Source organism: Harmonia axyridis, chromosome X, assembly GCF_914767665.1.
Source record: "Harmonia axyridis chromosome X, icHarAxyr1.1, whole genome shotgun sequence".
NCBI classification, from domain to species: domain Eukaryota; kingdom Metazoa; phylum Arthropoda; class Insecta; order Coleoptera; family Coccinellidae; genus Harmonia; species Harmonia axyridis.
Window position 1 is genome coordinate 5,288,939 of NC_059508.1, and position 19,790 is coordinate 5,308,728.

The 19,790-nt window shown below is 32.3% G+C and overlaps 1 protein-coding gene and 1 long non-coding RNA gene across 5 annotated transcripts; one reads left to right on the top strand and one right to left on the bottom strand.

The window, feature by feature from the left end:
• Positions 1 to 1,147: 1,147 nt before the first annotated feature.
• Positions 1,148 to 15,283, bottom strand: LOC123686537 (arginine kinase). Of its 4 annotated transcripts, none has more exons than XM_045626753.1 (5): positions 15,129 to 15,256; positions 5,780 to 6,109; positions 4,794 to 4,969; positions 3,534 to 3,857; positions 1,148 to 2,053 (listed from the first exon to the last, which is right to left on the bottom strand). In XM_045626753.1, exons 2-5 carry the CDS (start codon positions 5,833 to 5,835, stop codon positions 1,476 to 1,478), a joined length of 1,134 nt encoding a protein of 377 aa, XP_045482709.1. In that variant the 5' UTR covers positions 5,836 to 6,109; positions 15,129 to 15,256; the 3' UTR covers positions 1,148 to 1,475. The 4 variants fall into 4 exon arrangements, with proteins under 4 accessions (XP_045482709.1, XP_045482707.1, XP_045482711.1 ...); XM_045626751.1 differs by having other exon boundaries at positions 15,046 to 15,182; XM_045626755.1 differs by lacking the exon at positions 5,780 to 6,109 and having other exon boundaries at positions 15,129 to 15,283.
• LOC123686539 lies at positions 13,895 to 19,329 on the top strand. Its single transcript, XR_006748477.1, has 3 exons — positions 13,895 to 14,127; positions 14,601 to 14,686; positions 19,109 to 19,329. It is a non-coding gene; the product is annotated as an uncharacterized LOC123686539 (long non-coding RNA).
• The last annotated feature ends 461 nt before the right edge of the window (positions 19,330 to 19,790 follow it).

Genomic DNA, 19,790 nt, shown 5'->3' on the forward strand with positions numbered 1-19,790 from the left:
GCAGATAAGTTATCTGCGGGATGAAATGTTTCTTGTATCAAATTTTCAGGTTAATTTTTTTTTTGGAAATGTATCTGGGGTTAATATAGTTTTGGATTTTTCGAAAGATTGACCGATCGAATTTGGACATATTTTTGTGTTAGTTTAGATGTTTCGCGGTCGAAGATACGAATCAGGCATCGATTTCTACCTTGGTTTTTCCGAAAAAATCGACTAATCGAATTCGAAACCGACTTCAGATAGCTTTTCAATATGAAAATTTCTTCATGATATCAAATTTTAATTTTTTTTTGTGAAATTCCAAAAAGTTCAAGACGTTACAGTTCCAAGTTTTTTCAGGAAACATCTAATGGTGGATAGGTATGCAAGATCGAAGATTTTTCGTTATTTCAAAATAAGGAATGAAATGCAATAAACATAACTGATTCTATTCAAACAATAAAATTGTTTGTAAAAACCACTTTTCACTCTACTTTCAATAATATTCATAAGGCTTTCCAGAGCCAAATCAATACAAAAAGAAAATCACATATAGGTGGTTACTAAACAGTATACACTTTATAAAAAATATGAAAATAATTCTCATTTAAAGTTCGCCTTAGTTCAGTAAATTGTGAATAGATGGCTTAGAAGCAAATTCTCCATTGAATTTTTGGAATTTTTCATTCAAAACTGACATAATTGATGTGCCATCACTTCTGCTTCAGGTTCAAGCGCATACACCTATTCAAACTGATTATTTATTTTCCCTATACCATAAGGATTAATGTTCATCGGTAAAAGTAGAGTGTTAGATGTTAAATTGAAGAACATACTGAAAAACTTTTGAAAGTCTTTTCTGAAAAATTGTTGTGAAACTTCCAATAAAACAAAGATCAAAGGAAATCATATACATTCAAAATGGGATACGTGATATAAGCTATCTAGTCTAGAGATACTGGTTTCAAGATTGCAATTTGAACTTGATTTGATTTGAATTTTTTTTCAAGTTTCAAGTACACTTGACAAGTTTTCTAATAAATTTGATACTTTATGTAGTAAATAAATGGATTTTTCTGTTTCATACACCTTAAGAGCCACTGGTATTACCTATAATTTTAGTAATATTTTTATTTGTAGCCAGGGAATGTTGAATCAAAAACTGTAGTGGGATGGACGTATTTATTAAATTGTGATAAACTTTCCGTTGTATAAATAAAACTTAACATATTCATATAATTATCTTATAAAGAATAGGTGTATATCAAATAAAAGGGACATAAAAATTATCCTGTTGTCGTATGTCTTGTATGAAATAATTCCGACTATTTAAGCTGATTACAATGAACTTATGCTCTTACACATCCTTTTTTTTTAGAAACTTAACAGTAAGCACCCAGTATTTCCGCAACAAGTTTATTATACTCATACTTGTTTGCGCCATTTCTGGTATGTATATTATGTATACTCAAAATACCATTTTAATACTGGTCGACTTACAGTTCCTTTTCGATTTTAATAAGTTCAGAAATGCCGTCGTACATTTCTTTAACAGCATCGAATTCGGTTAAACCCATTCTTCTCTTGTTGGATATGTCGTATATGCCCCCTTCAGCCTCGGTGTGTTCTCCACGAGTGCCACGTACTTGGAGATTGAACTTGCCAGCAATCTCGTCAAGTTTGGCTTTGTTGGAGGCCAGCTTGGGGACCTTGATGTGAACAGAAGCTCTGACGGTGGTACCTAAGTTAGTGGGACAGAAGGTTAAGAAACCAAGTCTGTCATTGTGGGAAAATGGTAAACGCTTTTCAATCTCATTAACTCCAGTTACAAGACGACGGTATACTTGGCCAAGATCTCCACCCATTTGCATTGAGATGATCCTAAGATGATCTTCTTCGTTGCACCATACCAGGAATGATTTTGCGTCGTTGTGGAATATACCACGACCAGTTGGCCAGAATCTGCAAGCGTTTGCTGCCTGCAAGAATCGGTCACCTTCTTTGAACAAGAAGTGATCGTCAATCAGCTTTTGTTGAGTCTCCTTGTCCATTCCAGTCAACGGATAGAAAGTACCTGCAATCGTATTTTTTATAAGTTAAACATGAGACTCCATATTTTTTCGCTATTCATTATTGATTTATGGAAAACGAGAGTTACCTTGAGGTAACTTATTTGAAAATGTTCAATTGGGGTAACAGTATTTACAGAAATATCAGGTATGGGAAGTGTATGGAAAATTAGTCTGCATCATAAAGTTATTCTCGATTGGCTTACGAGTCAAATTCTCGGGAGGTTTTAATTTTCTGTTTTGATATGAAGAAACCTGAGGCTGAGGCTCATCAAATGCTCTCAAATATGGCGAGGCCGCTTTTGGTGAACGTGCCGAGAGTGGTTTCAATGCTTCAAGAACGGTGATTTTGACGTCGAAGACCAGCATGGCATGGATGTTGAAAAGAGAAGGTTTCCGAAGATGCAGAATTGGAGGCATTAGTTGATCAAGACTCGTGTCAAACGCAACAAGAATTGGCAGGATCATTGGGAGTGACGCAAAAAGCCATTTCAAAACGCCTGAAAGTCATGAAAATGATTCAGAAACAAGGAAATTGGGTGCCGTACGAGTTGAAGCAGAGAGATGTTGATAGGCGTTTGTTTGCTTTTGAACAGCTGCTTGCAAGGCATAGACGGCTTCCACTTCGACGGCCAAACCGAATATTCATGGTTCCAAAGTCATGCTCAGTATTTGGTGGGACCAGCTCAGCGAAGTGTATTATGAGTTGTTAAAACCGCCTGAAACAATCACAGGGGGTCGTTATCGAATGACAAATGGCCGCAATACAACGAGAGACATGATGAAGTGAATTGACAGCATGACAATGTTCCACCCCATGTTGCGAAAGTGGTCAAGGCATACTTGGAAACGTTGAAAAAGGAAGTCCTACCCCACCCACCATATTCTCCAGAAGTTGCACCCTCGGACTATCTTTCTTCTTTTAATCAATGGCACACGGCCTGGCTGACCAGCACTTTCGGTCCTATGAAGAAGTAAAAAATTGACGGATTCGTGGATCTCTTCAAAAGGTGAACAGTTTTTTCAACGCGGGATTCGTGCGCTGCCCGAAAGATGGGAGAAAGTAGAGGCCAGCGATGGACAATACTTTTAATCATAAATGTATAACCAGTTTTTCACAATAAATCCTCGAATTTTCGGAAATAGACACGAAATCAAAGATTTTCAGAAGAACTGAAGCATTTTGCGCGCAGAAATTTTCAAATTGGAGACCAGAATCAAAATTATTCTTTGAATAATAAAAATAATAAATGTATTCGTAGAAATATTATGCAAACAATACACACTACAAATAACAATACATCCAAATAACCTAAAACCAAGAAAGAAGTGAAAAACGTTGAATGAGAAAACATGCATAGAACATTGAATAAAATGAGATTAAACCATTAACAACTGAAAAGTACAGAGAAAAGAATTAAGATGGAATAATCTTATTAATTTTCCTTTTTTTGAAATTGAACAAACTGAATATGACAACAATACCTTTGAGTTCTCCTTCCAATCCAGACAAAGTAGATGACACTTTCTGTTCCATCTCTTTGTATTGCTCTTCAGTTAGGCAGGGGTTGAATGGATAACCCTCCAAAGAGCGGCCACATCTTACACGAGTGGATACAATGTACTCTCCAGCAGGGTCTAAGTTGCCGAAGACGTTTACATCTCCAAAATCTCTTGGGGGGTGTTTATCAGTCTTTTTAAAGCCACCATGGTAATCTTCAATAATCGGGTCGAATAGGTCAGCAAAAGTGGTGTAGGACTCTGCGTCAGGGGCATAAATTCCAATTCCTGAGTCATGGTTTTCTAGACCTGAATAAAAAACATAACAGGCTTATTTTCTACTCTTATTATTGACGATTTGATGAGAATAGGTAGGCAACACAAAATATCATAACCCGTTTTTTGGACAGTATTTGTTTCTATCACTCTATCTGATGAGATTTCACAAAGATATTTCATAGAAGGAATCATTTACAAATATATCGTCGTATGGTTTAACATAAAAGACGATATAAATAAAAATATAAATCAATTTGATGGATAATTTCCGGATATTCCATGAATTTAGTGATGCTTTTTCAAATACAATTGGATATTCTGGTGTATGCTCTACCAGCTGATATATTTCTCCTGAATACTTAAAGAAAGTTCAGTTCTACTATCTGGAAATTTCTTCGAAATTAATAACACATAAAGTCAAATTATATTCCCCTATCAATATTCGTCGAGCAGACAAACAAACTAACAAACATATCTTGTGTAGCCTACCCCTCAAAAATTAAGGCGGAATCAATATAATAGTAACAGCTTAGGTTTCACACTATACACATACATGTATTATGTGTATTATGTGACTATCCAACTTTTGATAGTCAACTTACAATACAGTGAAGGATATTGTTGGTTGCTTTTGATTCATCATAAAAAAAATTAAATTGCAAGCTCGAAAAATATTCAGAATGAATATTAAAACATTTTCCTGTGTTTTTAAGGAGGAAAATTCTCTCTATTGAAACTAAATATTGAGTAAATTATAACCCTGAGGTTTAATGTATTTCAAATTGTTCTCGAATGTGGAGAATTGATTTTGAAGGATAATATTATTGCATTCTCAATTTCATTGGGTAAATTATTCCAAAAGATCAAATAATTTTTTATAATTTATTTCTTGATGGTTTTCGAAATGTTTCAGGACAAACAATAATAATAAATGATTGACATGTAATAATTCTCTCCTAAACATACCAGATTGAATGACATCCAGTAAGGTAGAACCGAATGTGGTCTTCTTCGTCTTCAGTTGATCAAACAATTCCCTGGTAAGAAATTTTTTCAAGAGTGATTTGGAGTCAGAGGCTTCAAGTTTGTTGAAACCTGCTTCTAGTTTTTCCAAGACTGCTGCGTCAACCATGGCTGATTTCCTTCAAATGCAATTGAATTCTATTTAAACCAACTTGAAAAGTGTGATGGCATTTATCATAATTTTATTTTTACAATGTGATCGAAATAATCAATGGTAAATATTAAATATTTCCATTTATGTATACACAAATATTCAACGGTGCTTTGTCCACAAAGAAAATGATTATATTGAAGTGAAAAGTTTGAGTTTGATGAGGTGAATTGAAAATAATTTTTTCAATGATCCAAGGAAATAAAAATCGTTATTTTTGTAGGATTTAGCCTTTTTTTACCAGTGAAATATAATTTAAAAAAAAATGGTGCATTTTTACTTACCAAATGAGGTGTGGGTTAGAAATAGACAAAATAAAGATGATATAAACATATTCGATAATTGTTATATTTGAAATCCCAAAAAGAAATATTGTTTTTGAAATAGTTATGTTATGAAGAAACCCAGAAAGAAGTTGTAAATATTATTTACTTGTTGGAAGTTTTAATGATGGTAAAATGTGAATGTAGATTTATAGGTGTTGTATATAGCAGCTAGTTTGATTGAATTAACCACGAATTAATTGAAGTGAAATACCGATTGATCATAAAGAATAAGTTGGATATAACCCGATATATAAATATTGAATATTGCGCCCATTTTAATTACAAAAAAAAAAGAATTTCTATTTCAACAGCAAAAGCACAACGAATTGAAATTGCGTACTTCAATAACATTAGTGAAGAAACAGGAAACAGAATACACACAAGAAGCTCCATTGACATCCTTTTGGCCCATCATGCATCACATTTACTTGGTAATTTTGAATTCTACAAACCCAGAGCTGTCCTCTTTGGATTTTTTGGAGTTTTCTTTCGATGCGCAACCACCCATTGCTAAGACCTTTGGAATCTAAATGAAAAAACACCTGATGGACACTACAACTAAGCGAAAGAAGCGATCCTTCATGTGTTGGAGGCCTCCGCCCTCTGGACCTCTTTGGTTCTTGCACTGTTCCCTTTTAACTGAGAACTTCGTTCTGGATAGGGCGCATGGATCGATAATACCTCCCACTCGCACAGTTATCCTGTGTTATCTGCAAGGATTTCCTGGATGTGACCAGCAGCCTAGTTCTGGATGTTGGGGCACTCCAAGAAGACGAAACGATCTAGTCATGAATCGAGAACGAAAAATAAAACTTCAAATAATAAGGGGAGCTTCTTGACTTTTACCAAAAAGTGAGGACGATTCAGCCGATTCAAAAAAGGAAATAAATAAATAACGTGCAAAATACATGCTTCTAAATACATTTACATGCATTTAGGCATTCAAGTGTTGGTAGTTAATCGAAATTTTAACATTTTGATTTTTCAACTTGCACAATAAAAATACTCTATTAATAATTATGGTACTGTGTTTAATCGTCCTCCGCCCTTCTAAAAAGCTAGTTCTCCACAGTACGTTGATATCAGTCTATTAACAATATTATAAAGTAACAAATTTTTACATTTGCATCATAAATTCGGAATAACTGAAATCATTTTGGAGTTCCAATCCGAATATCCATATTTCATCAAAACTGGACTACTTTAACGTGAAATATTGAGGTAAATCGAAATCTGAAATCTGAATATCCTTCCATTTCCACAGATATAGAAATTCAGATAAGTCCACATTTTTGGATGCTTGTTTTATTAGATTAAGCTGAATTTTGTAAGGGACCAAGGATATGTGTTACAGTTAACTATAATTGAGACCAAATTTACAACTGGATGAAAAGTTGCAATTGAAAAAATAACTTAAATTAGGCCAATTGAAAAGTCCCCGGTCTACCATAGTAAAAAACATTTTTTTTTGGCAAAATTTCATTATTTTTTATTATTCAACATAGTTGCTTTCGAAGGCGATACAACGATTATAGTGATCTTCCAACCTTTCGATACCTATTTTGTAGTACGATTTGTCTTTCGCTTCAAAATAGGCCTCAGTTTCAGCGATTACTTCTTAATTGGCGCTAATTTTCTTTCCAGCGAGCATTCTTTCGAGGTCTGAGAACTGGAAAAAGTCGCTGGGGGCCAGATCTGGCAAATACAGTGGATGCAGAAGCAAGTCGAAGCTCAATTCATGCAATTTTGCCATTGTTTTCATTGATTTGTGACACGGCGCATTGTCTTGATGAAACAGCACCCTTTTTTTTCTTCAAATGAGGCCGTTCTTTAACGATTTCTTCCCTTAAACGATCCAATAACGCTATATAATAATCGCTGTTGATGGTCTGGCCCTTTTGGTGGTAATCAATGAATATTATAACTTGCGCATCCCAGAATACTGATGCCATAATCTTGCCAGCAGACTGTTGTGTTTTTCCTTGCTTTGAATTCGGTTCATCGTGTGCAGTCCACTCAGCTGACTGTCGATTGGACTCTGGAGTTAAATGATGGAGCCATGTTTCATCCATTGTCACATATAGACACAAAAATTCAGGTTTATTGCACTTAAACAACTCCAAACACTGCTCAGAATCATTAACATGTTGTTGCTTTTAATCGATTGTGAGCTAGCAAGGCACCCATTTTGCACACAGCTTTCTCATGTACAAATATTCGTGAATGATTTGATTTACACGTTCAGATGATATCTTCACAATGTCTGATATCTCGATCAACTACACTTTACGGTCATTCAAAAATATTTTGCGAACATTTTTGATGGTTGATTTTTTTGGTGCAGACCCCGGAAACTCTTCATCAAGCCAAGATTTTGCTTCAACTGTATTTTTATTTTCAGAAAACAATATTTTATCAGCACACGAAATTCTTTTTTTTTCAATCTTTTTTCAAATAACAAAAGTAGCTACACTCACAACGCAATATCTCACAAGCAAATGATCGGACTGCTGTCAAATTTTGACACGTATCGTTTGAAGGTTGGTACTAACTAAAAATCATATGGATTTAATACTAGCACCGTCATCTGTGCATCAGACCTGGGACTTTTCAATTGGCCTAATATTTTCAAAAAATGTCGACAAGTCGAAACGAATTGCAATGAAATCAACGAGAATTCTTGAAACTATAACGCAAAATGACAAGAAGAGCATTCGCCATTTTGCAACTGAAAGTGGATTGACTTGTTGAATCCCCAAAGACATCTGAATGAATGCGTGGACATTTTACATGAAAGAAACAATAAAATTCAGTGTGAGGGTAATCTTTGAGGTTGCGTGTGAAAATCACCGAATTAAATTGTCCGGAATTCGCCCACAATCAAATTAAGCGTGACGATATGATTTTAATAAAGTTAATGTATGTTTCTCAACACGGCAACTTGATTATATCGTTATGGTTAGCTTATCTGCTAGTCGGAAATTGTCAGTAGGCTAATATATGCTCTCGGATATGTAAATTTCAGTTTGGGGTGAGAATTACTCAATTTTTTATTCAATTATCTTGTTCTGTTTAACCAAATATGTATAATTTAGCACGCTTTTCATCCGCTATGAATGTTTTCATACGAAAGACTATTTTTCACTCGAAAATTATACACTAGGGGAATAAATTAAAGGATCAAAATAAAATTCAAAATTTTTAGCGGTATTTCAAATGGCTGTATTTTCGATAACAACGGTCGTATCTCAATTTGAAAAAAATCTTTTTGAAGGTGGAAGTTTATAGTTCAGAGATCTCATGATGAAAAAACTTTTAAAGCAACGTGTACCGTTCAATCCTAATGAATACAGTATCTAAAATTTCTGCGAAATTTTTTCAGTTTTTATTTTTGGCCTACAGACTTGGAAATTTTGTTTTCAACTTAACCACTATATGGATGAGATAACTTGTTCATTCAGCTTCAATATAAGTTTTTTCAAAATTTCGATACGAGTACTTCTCGCTGAAATATCGAACTTTGAATTGAAGAGGACCCTTTTTGTCTTCAACCATCAAGATCTCACCAATCAATGGTTGCATAGAAAATTAAAGGGATATTATGAAATCTTGAATGAATTCTCTAAAAGAAGTAAATAAAATAAAAATATAAATAATTTTCAAATTTTGCAAATTCGTTTTGAGAATAAACTGGCTTTTTTTAGGGTTGTGAAAGTTCTATAGATGAAAAGTTGAAATATACAATTTCTGAAAAGCGAGTAGATGGATTTCGAAATTCCCTTGGCTATATCAACTTTATTTCGAATTAAATTTGGTTTTTATCATCAAGATCATGAAATGAAATCACGGAATCGCATTTGAAATGATAATGACATGTTGAATTGATTCATTTGAGTCAATAAAAAAAAAACCGAAAAAGAAACAGAATTTTTTTTTATCTTCAAAAAATTTATTTCATGAATTCTATTATTGTTATCTTCTGTTATTGATAAAAATGCAGGAAAAAAAAATCTTAAAAATTTTATGAACATTCGAATCGAAAATCGTGATCCTTTAATTTTTTGAATATTCGATCGGATTAAACAAAAAAGCCGCTCCATGGATTGAATTGAAATTCTCTGGGATTTTTGTGGTGATATTGAACTGTAAAATGCATACTCAACATTGATGATTTTTTCGATATTTTCAATTCAGCGCTTGATTATCCAAAAAGCCTCCAAAAGCCCTTTTTTATCATTTTTTCCAATTAATATAGAGAACGAAAAAAATTTTTTTCCGAAAATACCATAGCTACTTCTTGTAGAGAATTCATTCAAGATTTCAAAACATCCCCTAAATTTTCTGTGTAACCATTGATTGGTGAGATATTGATGGTTGAAGACAAAAAGGTCCTTTTCAATTCAAAGTTCGATATTTCAGCGAGAAGTGCTCGTATCGAAATTTTGAAAAAATGATATTGAAGCTGAATGAACAAGTTATCTCATCCATATAGTGGTTGAGTTGAAAAAAAATTTCAAGTCTGTAGGCCAAAAATGAAAACTGAAAAAATGTCGCAGAAATTTTAGATACTGTATTCATTAGGATTGAGCGGTACATGTTGCTTGAAAAATTCTTTCATCATGAGATCTCTAAACTATAAACTTCAAGCTTCAAAATGATTTTTTTCGAATAGACATACGACCATTGTTATCGAAAATACAGCCATTTGAAAAACCGCTAAAAATCTCGAATTTTATTTTGATCTTTTAATTTATTCCACTAGTATATAATAAAATAGGTTTGAAAATATTTTAGTAAATAGGTTCGATAAGTTCAACGAACAGTAACGATAACAAAGCCAACTTCAATTAATATGTTATATTTTTGTCAACAATTATGCAGCAATTAAATTAAAAAAAATGGATAGTAAGTTGGTGAACTGATATCATACATTTTTGTTCTACAATTTACCCAGTAGGAAATATTGATATATTGAATGATAGGAAAAAACGCTGAGAAAATTTGATATTTTTGACTTAGGTTTATAGTATTCGTAGTCCATGGTTTCTTTATCTACGAACAAAAGTAATTTTTTTTGGAAATGAATCTTCTTTTCGCAAATTTTTTGGAAATGCATTTCAGTTCCGCAATATTCCCTTGAATTACTTTTTTCAATGTGAATGTGCGTTTATGAAAAAGTTATTCTCAATATAATTATTTATTATTAATTAGTAATTATTTTTTAAATTTTTTTCCTATGAAATTGTAATGATAATGAGGGCAATTAATTTTGACTAGGGGATTATGCAACCTTGATTCTAGAAGGTTGAAATTAAGGGAAGACTTTTATATAATGTTGAAGTTCTGAATTTGTGTCAACGATAATAATCGATATTAACAGATGTTGTTGGGTAACCTCAGCCAGCACTCGAAGAATCCACGTGAATTCTCACGTCAGTTATTCCAAGAAACTTTATTCGATTTTTGGAAATTGGACGTTCAAGCAAAGAATTCGTAGTCCATAGTTTCATTATCTACGAACAAAATTAAATTTTTTTCGAAATTATTCACCTTTTCGCAAATTTTTTGGATTGTTTCGCAATATTTCCTTGAATTACTTATTTCAGTGTGAATGTGCGTTTATAAGAAAGTCATTATTATTATTGATTAGAATAAATTTTTTTTTCGTGAACATCGGCTTGAAATCCACTATTCAATTTTTTTCCTATGAAATTGAAATGGTAATGAGGGCAAATAATTTTGATGGGTTATTAAGTAACCTCATTTCTGGAAGGTGGAAATTGAGAGGAGGCTCTCATATAATGCTGAAGTCCTGAATTTACGTCAACGATAATCGATATTAACAGAAGTTGTTTGGTAACCTCAGCACTCGATGAATCCACGTGAATTCTCACGTAGTCAGTTATTCTAAGAAACTTTATTTGATTTTTGGAAATTGAGTGTTCCACCAATGAACAATCGTCGTTGCGGTTAAAATTCAAGTTTTTACTGCATTTCTATTTACCAGCAAAGGTCCATCAAACATTTACACCGTGTCATTGTTAGATGTTTCCAGTGGGATTTTATGATTATTAACACTCGAACTCTCAATGGACATAAGTTGTCATAATAGTTCTGTTGCCATTCTAAGAATAGAAAACCCGCGAAAAAATACATAGTTAGTTTACGAGAAAAATGAATGCAAACACCAGAACCTTGATCTCCTTTGATCAGAATATAAAACCTAGAGATGCACTATTATTATTTACGAAACTAACCGGGAATATTGCCAGAATGCATTATTCGTTTGGCATTAGATGCACTAGAACTAGACCTCTAGGATCTTTGTTATGTCAAATAAGTGATAAAATACAACCTAATAAAATAAACGAACCTATTAATAATAATTGCAAAACCCTGGACATCTGTCATATACATTATGTTTGACGCATATTCTTCAAGATTCAACAGTTTTTATTGTTTCTCAAGGAAATTCATTTACTATGGTATCATAGAGTCAAGTATACAGTTTGGCTCAGAAGCAGTAAGACTATTCCAGGTAATTTGATGTTAAGGTAGAGCAGACGTTAAAAGACCTTTTTTTCAGATTTCACCTAAAAAATATTGTTCCATGTATTGAGAAAAAATTACTAAGAATTTTTACTATTCTTGAAAGAATAGTAGGTGAAGTGGACGAAAAAATCCTTCTTTTTCAGATTTCAGCTGAAAAATTGTTCCATGTATTGAAAAAAATTACTAAGAATTACTACTATTCTTGAAAGAATAGTAGGTTAAGTGGACGAAAATATCCTTCTTTTTCAGATTTCAGTTTCGAAATTATTTCAGGATCCGATTCATAAATGAAAAATTGAGAATTTATACTATTTTTCAAAGAAAGAACTTCAAAAGGAATAATAATCTTCATTCGTTTGTTATATTTCTTCCTCTAATTCTGTGACTAATCCGTTCATTCTATCACAACTTTTAAAACAAAATTGTGAGAGAATATCTCAGATTCAAACATATTTTATGGTAATATTATTATTATTATTACCTATATGTTAGTTCTTGGAACTTACCTGACACAGGTTTATCTATTACCTTTCAAATTTGGGATCTAGAAAATTGTTTCGCCAACCAACATTTTTAATGCAGAAATCACTAAACAATATTTATGGAAATATTCCATCAATTTCAATAAAACTTCAGCGAATTAGAGAAAATAATGAATAAGACTCGAGGAAGAATATCAAAGCCTTCTGCATTCGAATATTTTATAAATATAAACTATTCTGGTTTTCGTTTCAATCTAATCGACAATAATCAGGTTGAAATTCAATGCTCATTCATTTTGGAGGTGAAATTAGTTAATTAAATTGCTTATTGGATCTACGAAATTCCTAATGGGATTAACTAATATAATTTGTTGGGGTTGATTGATTGAAATTTGAGACAACACACTCTTAAAACCTTAATGGAGTTCTTGTATTCGAAGGCATTCTCCAATTATTAGAATCGGTATTATTCAGTTCGAAACATTAAAATAAGATTTTTTTTCATTTTCGGATCGCAGTTTTCTAAAATCCTGTTTCAGTTGCCTGCTCTGAAATTCACCCTAAAATGATTAAGATATACCTAATACAATATTTTAATTGTCAACTCAATGATGCAGGTTACCTCAGATCAAATGACTGTTTTCCGGTTCATATTTTCAAACGTTTTCAATTTTTGATTTTTACATCGGTTGTCGTTGAATTTTCGCTTATCAATTCAAATATATGAGTTTATCTACTCTTCTGGTGTGCTAGATTCCGCTTCATCATCATAATTGTTATGTTAAATTTCGTATAAAATTCATTATTACTATTTTACACTCGATTATCCAAAAACATTTATTTACATGATACAATTTTTTCAAACTGGCTTCATCTATTTCAAATTTACTGGATCTATTGAGATTTCAGGCATTGTTTATATTCATTTGTAGAATACCAGTATGTAAGCTAATCTGCTACGAAGTAAGAGTTTAACGGTGATGGTTTTACAAAATAATATTCTCTTGACTGACCATAACACGTCACGTGAAATCTGAGAATAATGACAAAGATCTGGTGAACAAGGTAATTTCCATCATTGTATGAAAACCATAAAGTCTAATATTGATTAATAAATTATTTCGACGAACATTTGTGACTTCTCTCAATAATTTCTTTTGTGGTTTGCCGCATTAATTTTATGATTTTCTATTTCTGTGCTCCTACTAAGACACGAATCTCATAATATTCAATAATGGGAAAATATAGGTACGATTTTGTACCTCGCACCAGCATCGATTTTCTTTGAATTCAAGGAGAAGCCGTATTGATTTCAAATTTGTCAGAATCTGAGAACGAAGCGGATATGTAATTTAACGTGAAAATATTCCCAGGAGCTAGACCGGAATCCATATCTTTCCATTTCAATTTTGGGGAAATTTTTTCTTGATAAGCGAAGTCCAGTTGTGTCTTTTTTCAATTTTCATGGGCACATTCAAATTCTTAAGCGATCAGTGTCAATCTAGCTTCGCGTAAAATAGTTTTGGCAAACATTTGCTTTGCGAATAACAAGATATTATTATCAGATAGCGAATGCAGTTGCACTTCCAATGCAGTTGAGGAAATAGTGTCACAGTGAGCAATGAGTCAATTATCATTCGTGATTAGATTTTATTAGACAATTGGCCACGTTATTCTACAAATTCCAGTTAATATTGCTAGATGAATTGCGTATATGCCATTTTGAGTTTAATTTAAAAGTGCATAGGAAGATCCATCAGTTTGAGGTAATGGAAATTAGAAAATTCAACCAATATCCAACTAATTCAACATTTTCAATAAAATTTTGTTCTATGTATGTATGATTAGCATTGAAGCGACCAAATCAATTGGTCTCTTCGTTCTTTATTTTCAGGATGTGTTTTTCCTACGAAAAATTCTAAAAATTCGATCGAAGGACCTTGAAAATTCAATTTTCTTTTCAATTAATCAAACACATTTCAAATGGAAATTATTTTTCAAATAAATGAGTATGTTATATTCAAGAATAAGGTTTTTCAGTTTCTGAAATACTTCTCTTTGAATGGTGTGATTTTAATGAATTTCTAAAAAATTCAAACAATTAGTGAAAGAGAATTCGAATTATTTTAAATCTAGGTACTTCTAAATTTCAAATGAGATTCACTATTAATCAAGCCATTCTCATCATATTGTAATATATCCGAAAAAATGGGAGGTTGTGGTACTTCCGAAATTTCAGATTTTCCAGACGAATTTTCTGATTTCTCAACCTTGACCTATACCTAAGGGGATGAGAGTAACCTTTCTACGTAACTCAGGCACTAGGTCAGTATTGATATTTCACCCCACTGTAATGGACTAATCCAAAACGACACAGATTCACGTTTGGGGGTGGAATTGTGAATCTTTCAGGTTTTATGAAGTTCAGACTCAAATTGAAGTAATTTATTTAATCTTTCGTTGATGCGAATGACTAAATGTTATTACGCAAGTGTTTTGAGTGGACATTCAAGCAATTGGCAGTTCAGCAGAACGATAAAAAAAATTAACCCCTATGGTGCATGAAACAATCATATGAAAGATTTAAAAAAAATGAGTTATTGGTGATTTTTCGCATTGTTTCTTAAAGTAAGGTATCTCGATGATTTGGTGAAATGCAGCTACAAATTCAATTGATTACTTACGAGTAAGAAATGAATTCGATGGCAAAGAATCGCTTGCAACACCGAAAATAATTCAGACTGATTGGGCAATTGTCGATTCTCACCTTAAGGGTAAACTGTAGAAATTCACTCTTTGGGGTTCGAAGCAACTATGATTTTATCATGGAGGGACGCCTATAGGAGCTCTCTCCTCCAACCCCACTCCGGTGACGTCACGTTTTACCAGCCAATAATTTTGTGGAGGTGAGAGGGACACTATCAGTTTTTTTCAAGAAATAACTGGTGGAGGAAAAATCGGAACTTCGATAAAATTTTTCGGTGGAATTGGTTTGATAAAAAAAAGTCGATAAAACGTCGTTTGTTGCGCGAATGTTGGCAGGCTATGCGTCGTTCATTCATCGAATTAGCGAATTGCATCGCCTTGTTGCAACGCAATTTATTTAAAATGCACATCTCTTCGAACAGAGCCTGTGTTAGAAGTTTCGACGAAAAACGGATTGATTTCATTAATTTTTTTTTAACATATTGAGTCTTCCAAATCTGATTTTCGAGGGGTGAAATCATCAGTATAAATTCTGAAATACTGCTAATCAAAATTCGAATTTTTTGAGTCGAAACTGTTTGATGTAGACTTCCTTGATTGATCTCAAATTTTCCAAGCTAGAGTAGATTTTACACCAATTTAAATACCATCGGAGAAAAGCATTTCTAAATCTCGTCCAGATTTTTCGTGTTCTCTTTTCAGATTCTACAAATTTCAGGGGTATTAAGATTTTTGGAATAATAAAATTGAATATTGGAAATATTTCAAATTTAATTTGAATAGAATTTCCCATATTTTTCGTGGATTGAGAAACTTGAAGTCACTCGAATAAAGCACTGAACAGAATAACAATCTAGGTACTTCAATTGACAATTTTCAAGATCATTTTGCAATAATTCAAAATTCTGGCAATTGAGAATTTTAATTATTGGCTGTCTCCCTAAATTATCGGTGATAACTCATGAGTAATTTTACCCCCTAGTGGTCCCAATTGAAAAGATTGCATGTGGGCAACTACTTTATTAACCCGGCTTTCATTGATAATAATTTTGATTGAAATCGGACTGTAGTAATCTTATTAGGGAGTTTCTTAGGGAATATATTGTGGAAGTTTTCATTGAATATTTGAAATCTTCAATTTCAATTTTTCGTTGAAATCATTCGATGTGATCAAAATCAAAATTCAAATTTTTTAAGTCGAAACTGTTAGATGTAGACTTCTATTCTATGATTCTTCGTTTCCTAGTCGATTGATCTCAAATTTTTCCAGCTAGAGTAGATTTTACACCAATTTAAATACCCCCCGAGAAAAGCATTTCTAAATCTCGTCCAGATTTTTCGTGTTCTATTTTCAGATTCTGCAAATTTCAGGGGTATTAAGATTTCTGGAATAATAAAATTGAATATTGGAAACATTTCAAATTTAATTTGAATAGAATTTCCCATATTTTTCGTGGATTGCGAAACTTGAAGTCACTCGAATGAAGCACTGAACAGAATAACAATCTAAGTACTTCAATTGACAATTTTCAAGAACCGTTTGCAATAATTCGAAATTCTGTCAATTGAGAATTTTAATTATTGGCTCTCTTCCTTAAATTATCGCTGATAAATCATGAGTAATTTTACCCCCTAGTAGTCCCAATTGGAAAGATTGCATGTGGGCAACTACTTTATTAACCCTGCTTTCATTGATAATAACTTTGATTGAAATCTGACTGGAGTAATCTTATTAGGGAGTTTCTCAGGGAATATATTGTGGTAGTTTTCATTGAATATTTGAAATATTCAATTTCAAATTTTGTTTAAATGATTCGATGTGATTTTGTATAACTCACTTGTAGTTCCAAATGAAAATTTGAAAATGATCGTATATGAAAAATTTATAATATAAAGGAGGAAATGATAGGTATTGCATAATCTGAAAAGTGGCTTCTTGAATGAAACGTTTTACATATTTCGAGTTCATTTTACGTTTTAAAAATCACAGCTATAAGAATTCCTAAAGAAAAATGAAATTTCCCATATTAAGGAGCAAATTTTATGTTTGGCCTGAATTCTCTAGGGGCTCCTACCTAATATAAAATAGCAACTGGAGTTCTTTCTATTTTGAAATGTTCATTACACTGAAGTAAATCCAGTCTCTACTAAGTTCATTCTACGGAATTTCATTGAACTCAACATTTTCTTGACATTTAATAATTCAATTTAACCCTCCAAGATTCGTATTTCCTGAGAATATTTTCCAGCCGATGGATAGCAAAGATATATTAATACCAACTCTTGAAGATTCTCCTATTCAAATCAGGGAATGCACGAATGAACAAATGTTCGTATTGCAAATGTATTGTCTGAATTTCAGACAGGTTTTCCTTCAGCTCATGTCAAAAAAAATTCAAGTGAAATTGTTGAAGATTTGTTTGAATGCTCTGTTATAAGTTCACAATCTCGATCACTGCAAATAATATTGATTATGTCAAATCATACGCAGGTATCATTATCTGATGCATATATGCAGCAGAAAAAAAGTTAAAAGCTATCTATGGCAAATGACAGCAAGTCATAGACAAGATAAGCTATTTCGAATAGATGATAATGCAAAATTTCTAATCCATGATTAATTTTCTACGTGATTTTATTAAAGAGGTATGTAGGTATGAGTTATGAAATTATCGGACTAATGGAAAATTCTTATATTAATCATCGTTAATGTATCGAGCTTTTTCGCGAATTCAATTTTGAATGTTATCAAACTATCGTGAACTATCATCATTAATTCAATCGTTCTTATCTATTTTTTTTCATTGGTTTATCCGATAACAATAAATGTGGAACTTTGTAATGAAAATTTGTAGCAGGAGTCAGGAATTGTTGAGAAATAAAGTGGGTATTTTATGAACAGAAGAAAATCCAAACATAATACTTAAAAATTCAGTTTTGTTTATAAGAACAATTGCACATTTTGAGGTGTGACTGTTACGCGATTTTTACAAATTGCATCATTTAAATGGCAATTTGGGATGCACAAAAGAGTTTAGTGCACCAAGAATAAACAGTATTATGCGCCAAGCAGATTAAGTCTGATATATTCCGCGATTTGATCCAATAAACCCAAACAAAAGGAAATAATTCGGGTTGATCAATCAACTTTTTTGGATAAACATAAACGTTATTGCCGTTATGTCTTGGAGATTGAGCGAGAATAATTTTTCAAAATAAGGTTGGTCAGATTAACCCGATTAGATTCAATTTATAAATACAAAGAATTCTCATTTCGAATTCATTTTTGACAAGAAATCATTCGATTTGAAAAATTCATATATACTGATGATGACTGATTGAGATTTTTTTTTCTATTGGAAAAAAATCTCAAACGACACATAACTGTTATATTCAACAGTTATGTGTCGTTTGTACTGATAGCGCTAGCACTGCAGTGTAGTAAGCTCTTCTTAGTTTATGTATTTCTTGTATATTTGGCGTATTATCACCTAAAATTGCACAATGAGGATGTGACACCAGATTTCGTTTTACACTAACAAGCTATTAAAGTTATAATCAGTTACCTTTTTCGGGAATCTTTTTTTTTCTTTGTCTCAGGATTCCACTGAAATTTTGTATGTACATAAAGTTCATCGGTAAAATGGGATTTTTGAAAATTCAAGTTTTACATGAGCAAAATAATCAAGTTTCCTGATATATAACCCTCTGACCCACAGAATATCTTGAAAAGACAAAAATCTAATTCCTATGATTTTTAGTTTCTTCAAGCAAATTGTACTTCTTAATGTATTCACACGAGTTTGATATCGGATCCGAAAAAAATTAAAAAAATAAATAAATCTTGAAATGAGCGACAAGTGCAGAAATCATTGCAGAAAGCTGCAGTTATTTTCGTTAAGATGTTACCAAATGCCAAAATATAATTGTTGCACATTTTCCTGTAGTTGAATTTGAGTGTATCACTTTTGGCATTCCTTCTAGTTTCACTAAAAATAAACAAATGCAATCTCGAAATGCGTTTATCCGTTCTATTTGTAGTTTTTAGGTCCCAGAGGTGATAGAATGGTCATGATTCTAATGGAAGAATTTTCTAGTGCTCTTTCATAATTACTTCATCATCAACCACTGTTCTGCTTTTTGAAGGAGGTTCAAGGACAACAAAAATCTACCTGAAAATGTCTTCAATTTCCTTCCAGTTTATGTTGTAAGATTAGTAATACTATAATTGTAACAATGATTATCAACATATTTCACATCAAGATTTTTACTGTGTATTACCTGTCATTTCTTCATCCCTGAAGCCATATCTGATAGAAAACGATTTAACTTCATATTAAATTAATGAGGGATGAGATATAATTTGGCATCAAAATCTATATTCATATCAAAATGATATGTTATTGATGCCTCTATCATTCTATAAATGTATAATACACTTCGTTAGGTTCCATTTCAACCTTAAAAATTTATCATTATACCTTTGCATCATAATTTTAAGATACAGAAATTGTTTGATTATTTGAACTGAATTTCTCAATACTTAGGCCTGAAATTTTGAAACAAAAAATAATTTGACGGGGCTTGGAGGGTTAAGATATAAAGAAGGACTCTTGCTATTTCTCTTTAGTTACAATGTTTCTCCTTGATGATTCTAAAACTGCGCATTCGCCAATTTGCAATCGTTGGTTACATATTTGTCATCGTGTCATTACAGAAATTA

Coding starts and splice junctions, on each gene's coding strand:
- LOC123686537 (XM_045626753.1), bottom strand. CDS start 5,835: ATGGGTGGTTGCGCATCGAAAGAAAACTCCAAAAAATCCAAAGAGGAC. Junction 3,858..4,793: donor ACTGGATGTCATTCAATCTG/GTATGTTTAGGA, acceptor TTTTTTATTCAG/GTCTAGAAAACCATGACTCA. Junction 2,054..3,533: donor ATTGGAAGGAGAACTCAAAG/GTATTGTTGTCA, acceptor ATACGATTGCAG/GTACTTTCTATCCGTTGACT.